We start from the raw sequence: 7875 nt of genomic DNA on the forward strand, positions 1-7875 counted from the left end.
GTTATTTTTACCAAGTACATGACCAAGTTCTGGCTCTTTGGAACACTTTACATGATCCCAGTACTACACTGATAGACCATTTTACAGGGAAATAAAGATAGGAAGAGGAGGAAAGAGACTGAATAACAACACACAAAAGATTTTGTTTATGATATTTAGAATTAGAATTTAAGAATCTTATTTTGCCAACCCTCTTCTGAGAATATGTGTATTAGAACATTCAAAAATTTGGGAGATTTTTGTATGTGTTTATTACTTTGAATGAGCCACAAATACTCATTTGGACTTACAATTATGCTTTAGGAAATAGATATATTTAAAATATGGAATCTATAAATCATGAGAATTAATTACATATATATGTGTAATATGCACATACATATTTAATACATATATGAAGAACACAATTCAATATAAAAATAAATTTATACAATACCAAATTTTATATCTAACAAAAGTAGTAAAGTTGACCTTTGTCACGATATGCTTTGTCAACTTGACAAACTATAATAACCTGGAAAGGGATTATATGACTCAGGCTGGCTGTGGGTATGTCTGTAGTTCATTATCTTAATTAAGGTAATTGATGTGGGAATCCAGCCCACTGTGTGTTGCACCATTCCCTGGGAAAGTGGTCATGAACTATAAAAAGTTCTAGAAATCAAGCTGAGAACAAAAAAGCAAGCAAGGAAGCATGCATGCATCTCTTCTCTATCTGTTCTTGAGTGTGAATGTGATGTGATTAGTTGTTTAACATTATTTCCTTGATTTCCTCACAGTAATGGACTATAACTTGGACTTGTCAGCTGATAAAAACACCTTTTCCCCTGTGGTGAATTTTGTCAGGATACTTTATCACAGCAACAGAATTGAAACTAGAATCCAACTTTTATTTTTAAAAAGGCTAAGTCTCCATCTTTTCTTTTTAACATTTATTTAAAGTTAAATAGTGAGATTCAAACAATTAAAAATGTTGCTGAGAGGGAGGGTGCAGAAACAGAGGATGTCTCCCTGCCTGCTCTGTTTTCCAGAGTTTCCTGTAAATAAGATGTGAATCCAAAGATCTTAAAGTTGTCTCTGCTCTCAAATCTCCAACTTCAAATCTTTTGGTTTTCTTTCTCCTGATTCTACAACAAAGTCATCCTCATTCCTTAGCCATGGAAGTCTGAGGCAACTGAAAATTGTCAATAACTGGATTCAGTCATGACACACAGTAAGACAAGGAAGAAACTGTAGATTACTTAAGCCTAGCAGATGCTCATCTTGATGCTTGAAGAATTGGCAATGAGGTAATGAATACACAGTAACTCTCACCATATGATCAGGTAGGTGTATATGAGTCAAATGGAAGTGTCCAGGGCTCTACTCAAAGCAACCAGTCACTTACATCAGCTTCTATAAGATTTCTTGGGATCCCATATGTTTTTGTGCTAACTGTGCAGAATGCATCTACCTTATAAGCAAAAAGTACATAATCATAATTGTAGAAAAAGGTAAGCTTGAGAGAGAGAGCTAGTTATTTCAATTTTTCTTCTCAGCTAAGTGTTCAAAGTTGCATTAGGGATGGTCTAGTTTGAAAAGGAAAAGATTAAATTTGGAGGAGCTTCTTCATGTAATGAAAAATTGGAGCTTTTAACATTACTTGTAATCAACTTAATACTGAAGTCATGTTTTAATGTTGTATAAACAATAACACTCATCATTTCTATTATACCAATACAATAAAATAATATTAATGATTAATAAATTGCATGAATAATTTTCAGTGTAATTAAGTGTGAATGTCCTGAAGTTAGTATGTGAGATAGAATATAGGTCTATCACTTACCAGGTTTTTAAACTTATAAAGTTACTATGACTCTACTCAACAAGAAGGTAGATGTATGGGTTAATACATGTAATGTTCTCCAAAGAACAATTGCCTTATTATCAATCACTGGTAGGTTTAGAAGCATAGGATAATATATAATTAAATAACTTCCCAAGTACCTTTTTTTCTTTATATTCTTGTTCTAACCACTATATGATATAGTTTAGAAATTTCATTGCTTAAAAATTACAAAGCTGCCTTGACCTAGCTATCCAACTATTTCTTCTAAAATTAAGAAAGAATATCCATCTGAAAGCTCTCTGAAGGTCACATAGTAGAAGTGAGCACATGATTTGTATTTGAAATTTCAAATAAAAAATTGTTATATCTTTCCAATTTGATATTGACACCCAGTCTGTAATATATATAGTTTAAACCTGATTTTTTGGATACTGTTAATTTTCATGATCATAATCAAACCATAATGTAAGGCTATCTGTAATAGTAAATATTTTAGGAACAGCTTTAATTGTGTTTCTAAATATAAGATAATAAAAATAATTTATGTATGATGACACTGACACAACTTTCCAGGTTCTGTATTAATAATAAGTTAAGTAAGTGAAATTATCAATTTATAGCAGAAATCTGAGGATGACAATCAGGCAACAAAAACACACTAGGCAAAGGAAAAATTTTGAACTGAAGTTTTGATGAATAATACCTGTTTTATCAACTTGGCTAAGGAGAGGTTGTTTGACTCATAGATAATGGAAAGATGTTTCAGTAGCTAAAATAATGTTATAATTAACTTACTGCAAAAATCACCAAATAAGGTCAAAACTAAAAGTACAGTAAAGTTTCATGAATAACACCTTGCCTTATTTATCACCTAGTATAATTTTTCTGACCACTAGTGCTGTCATTTTTAATGGCTTTCAGATAGGGATGAATAAAGATGTACATGGTCATTCATCCACTATCACTGACAGATTAGCCAATGTATTGGTATTCCTATATCATAGGTATGTGCACATAGTCATTTGGAATTTCTCTAAAGTATAGTTACTAAAATTCATTTTTTAAAAGAAAGGAAGGTAAAGAAAGGGAAAAAATACTCATCTAGTCCCTCATAGACTACGTTTTCTTTTCAATTTTTTTGACCTCCTTTCACTATAACATACACATTCTTCAATTTTCAATCAGTATCAAATTCTTTCCAATGAAAGATAATAGAATTTGCAAACATTTAAATATGTATTTTGGTACTTAAATGTCTTTCTCATGTGCAAGTATGCATCAATCATATCTGAAAATGAAAATTTATATAGTAATATAAATAACAATGTTAATACATAAATAGAAAGTATGAAAGTTGTTCTCTGTGTGGTTAAGGAGAACAAATACTTTCAGGGCAGCCCATTGAAATAAAAAAATTCATGAAGATCTCTTTACAGATATCAACTATTTCTGAATTTGAGTGGTAAGTTTTCAAAGGCAGAGTAATTCTTTAATTACAGATAATTCTTTTATGCCATGAAATAACCTTTTGCTGTACATTTAAAGATACAGAAATTTCTCTAGTGCAAAAGGTACTCCCTGTATATTTTAACCAATGAGAAGTTTCAAATTTAGAAATTATTTTTATTCTTTTATAGAAAACACCCATGAAGAAGAATCTAAGACATCTAGCACTTGTTATGTCTGTCTACAATAAGTCTGATGTCCATCCCTCAACCTTCATTCTCATTGGCATTCCTGGATTGGAGGCAGCACACATGTGGATCTCCATTCCCTTTTGTGTGGTCTACATTTTGGCACTAGTGGGAAACTGTTCTCTTCTGTTTATCATCAAGACAGACGTCAGCCTCCATGAGCCAATGTACCTCTTCCTCTGCATGTTGGCAGTGGCTGACCTTGTGGTGTGCACTACAGCTGTTCCCAAACTTCTCAGTCTCTTCTGGTTTCATGATGGAGAGATTTCCTTTGAAGCTTGCCTCACTCAGGTCTTTCTGATTCACTCTTGCTCAACCATGGAGTCTGGCTTTTTCTTGGCCATGGCATTTGACCGTTATGTAGCCATTTGTAACCCATTAAGACACTCAGCTATTTTGACACACACTGTAACCGGAAAGATAGGTCTAGCTGTTGTCCTTCGGGGACTAGCCCTTCTCAGTCCTCACCCTTTCTTGCTAAGTTGGCTTCCTTATTGTAAGACCAACATAATTTCTCATACTTATTGTGAGTTCATGGCCCTCATCAAGATTGCCTGTGCTGAGACATCCATCCGCAGAGCTTACAGTCTCGTTGTTGCCTTCCTCACTGGGGGTGTTGACTTCATACTCATCATTTGTTCTTATGTCCTTATACTCAACACTGTCTTCCACCTTCCTTCCAAGGATGCCAGACTCAAGACTCTGAGCACCTGTGGATCACATGTTTGTGTCATCTTAGTGTCGTATACCCCTGCCTTCTTCTCCTTCCTCACCCACAGGTTTGGGCATAAAGTGACACCCAAAGTGCACATATTTGTGGCCAATATCTATCTTCTTGTACCACCTATGGTGAACCCCATTATTTATGGAGTAAGGACCAAGAACATAAGAAACAGATTTCTCAAAGTATTCAGGTTTTGAAAGCTTACAAACTAAATTGGTTTTGTTGAAGAGTGCAATCTAAGAACACTCTTTTATCTAATTTAGGACATGAGTTAATTTTCTTTATTTTAAAGTATTTTTGTAAGATAACTAAGGGTTTTCAGTGGAAATTGACTCATGAAGTTATAATTGTTTGCTAAAAATATACAATTGTAGTTTTCCTGTGAATTTCAGACCTGTTTCCCAAACAAGGAATAATTACTCTACAATGATACCCTAATCATTATCCTATAAAAATTATTTGAATTTAATTACTATGATTGCAATACACAGTATTTAAATGTTCCATTTAACATAATGCCTATATCCTCACTATAGAAAATATGATTCTGGATTTGTGTGGAAATTGGGGATTATAGAAAAGCATAAAGCTTTGAGGACATCTTACTTTGAACATAGTTTTCATCTATTTTGACAACACTATATATCTCTTCATAGCCTGTTGTAATTATTTCTCATTTCTTCCAGTATTATTCTGTCCCTTCTTTTTTGAGAGCATCTTGTCATCCATTCTTAATGTAGACCCACAAAATGTTGCCTGTCAGTCATTTGTTATGGAAAGTTTCCTAACTTGTAAAAGATAATAAAATATAGTTTAACTGAAATTTAGACAGTGTTGATAACATTTGGATTTTTTTTTTTAGTAAAAAATATTCTGAAGTTGCATCCACTGTCATTTGGCTACCTGAATTGTTCATAATGATATATTATATTTTGTGAGGTTTATTGATATCTAACGTTATAAAATAATTCATAATAATTTAGGAATGTTATAACAATTCACAACAACCAAATATTTGATCATATTGGCAATTAGCTTTCATGATATTCAAGATATATGTCTTAATGCAGTAACAGCCTCTAGTTAGGGAACATAAATGTAATGACAGCCATTATTTTCAAACAGATGTGTTTTCAAGACAAACACTTTATCAAAATATTCTTTATTCAAAAAAAAAAAAACAAAAAGACAGTATCTAATGTGGAGAAAAGAGAGGCCAAGTGCTGGGAAATCAAGAGTGAGCGTGAGGGGAAGTTTCATAGATCAGTGTTTCACCATTTGGAACACATTAAAATTTTCTCTTTTGAAAATCACCATACACCTCTGAACTATATTATTGCTTTGAAACCATTTGTTGCTTCCCAAATAGTCATTAATCTGAGGATAATTGTCTTTGCTGTCTAACCACTGTTAAAATCTCTGTTTGCCTTTGGTATTCAGTTGTTTCTTATGGGTGACTCACCAGCAATATGTTAAATGATGGAAGTTAGACACAGAAAACCCACATATAGCGTGAGTGTGCAAATGTTCCTCTAGAGAAGACACACCTACTTTGGAGTCATGTTTTGATGCCTATGTTTTAAATTTGAAACATTCCGCATCTTGCAAGTCAAAACACATACTATATATAAATGGGGGTTATCTGTGGTGCAAGAACAAATGGAAAGATCTAGACTTGATAAGCAGATAAACACACACCAAGACAGATTATCTGCCCAATCAGCTCACATGCTATACACAAGGTAAACCTAGTGGAAAGAGAAGCCTGTGATTCATTCACAGCCAACAAGAGGATGCTGATGTCATGAGTAATGAGTCACTTTTTAAAGAAATTGAGTGAGAATAAAGTAACTTGGTGGTAAACTGCCAGGATGGCATATAAGATGCCTGACATACTGCCAGCAGAAACTGGAGATGAGGGACCCGAGATTGTGGACCGTCATCCCTCCATGCATTCTCCTCTGGATCTTCTGTTTAGCATGCCTCTAGAGGGCCAAGGCAGAATGCCTATGTGTGCCAAGGTCATGCTTTATGGTGTGCACATGTCATGGTCATGCTCTCCTCCATATAATTATTTCTTGTAATGCTAGTCTTTTTCTTCTATCTGATCTTCATGTTCTGTGTTCCCAGACCAATGGTACTTTCTGTGAAACAGGATGAGAATGAAAGAAATTTCAAGGGAAATTATACAGAGATGATCACCCAGGCTGGTGTCAAGGCAGTTATGAAGATCATGGGAAAGAACCTGCAGCCTGGGGAAGCTTTTCAGGCTTGGATAGATTATACCAAATGTGTAGTCAACTATAGCACATGGTATGATGTATATCAGCACACTGGACTCAGTTTAGCTATGATGAATATAACTCAGTCTCTGAGGATACTCCAAGGAAATTGTGTAAAACTTAAGACCCTAAGGGGTATTGGCTGAAGAATGTGGATAGAGTAACATATAGATGGGATGAAAAACAAGAAGTGTGGGAACCTAGAAGAGGAGGAAAATGGTGGCCTCCACCAAGAAAGGGAGATGGCAACTTTAATCCAGATATTTTGATTCCTCCTAAAGGAGTGTGGAAACAATGTGGTAATGGTTGGAGTGATTCCTGCAAGTTTTATTGGGTTCCTAGATTGAAAAGAGCTGCCAGGAAAAGTGAGCTTCCTTTCATGGAAGCTCTGAAAATTGGATCAGGTCTTCCTTGGAACTGTTGGGATAAGAAGGACAAAAGTCGTTGACTCTTGCAGGGGCAGATCTCTTGTCTGAGGTCATTGTGGCCCACCAGTCATGGGGCTTAGTGTTTGCAGAGGCTGAGGAGGAACTTAGGCAGCTTCAGGGGTCTTGAGGTCAGAGCAGGCTGTGTGAGAAGGAAACGATTGTCTGGTACATTAACCACTGTTCTTTTTTTAATTTTTAAAATAAGTGTTCCTTTTTTGCGAAATTGCATATTGCTAGCCTCTGGGTCAGGTGCTCAGAAGATTGTATAATCATTATTAATAAAAATAGATTATGCTTGCTTTGGTGTTAAGCCTGGGATAGTTTTTGTGTTTAATCAAAGATGATGAAGAATATATTGGTGATTTTCTAAAAATAACCTTTGGAATCATGAGAACACTCTGTATTGAGTGATTTCCCCTTTTCCTTCTGTTTCCCCTTGCTCATGAAAATAAAAGACTGAGGTTACCAAGGCAAAAATCAGAAGCTGTAGCAAAAACTACTTAGCAACTGCAGAAGCCTGAAGTAACCTGTCAGCTTGCATGAGCATTGTCTCTGAGTCGTTACTATGCCTTCTAGGTATCCCGTCCTTCAGACCTCTGAAACTGCTGAGGTTGGCCCACCAGCAGTAAATTTCCAACTCAAATTCTACCCTGGTGAATTTACCAAATGTTCAACCAATTCCACAAACGTTTGTCAACATATAGACATGGAGTGAACATTTTTAACCACATTCAAAAAGCAACTAAGATGCTTAGACATAGAACTATTTCATGACTAGAACAAAAGCATTAAAAGATGATTTCAGTGTCACCAGTAAAGCCAGAAGAATCATTTTTGTGACAGGTGCTGAATAATTTTCCATTGAGTTTCATGTTCAAGATGCCATATTTACAAATAGAAATTTCCTCTGTTGGTG

The 7875-nt window shown here is 34.9% G+C and overlaps 1 protein-coding gene across 1 annotated transcript; it reads left to right on the forward strand.

Annotated features, from left to right (window-relative positions):
- Nucleotides 1–3477: 3477 nt before the first annotated feature.
- Nucleotides 3478–5027, forward strand: LOC114706636 (olfactory receptor 52D1-like). Its single transcript, XM_028889128.1, has one exon. The coding sequence runs from the start codon at nucleotides 3478–3480 to the stop codon at nucleotides 4444–4446; it is 969 nt and encodes a 322-aa protein (XP_028744961.1). The 3' UTR covers nucleotides 4447–5027.
- The last annotated feature ends 2848 nt before the right edge of the window (nucleotides 5028–7875 follow it).

Source organism: Peromyscus leucopus, chromosome 1 (genome assembly GCF_004664715.2).
Source record: "Peromyscus leucopus breed LL Stock chromosome 1, UCI_PerLeu_2.1, whole genome shotgun sequence".
NCBI lineage: Eukaryota > Metazoa > Chordata > Mammalia > Rodentia > Cricetidae > Peromyscus > Peromyscus leucopus.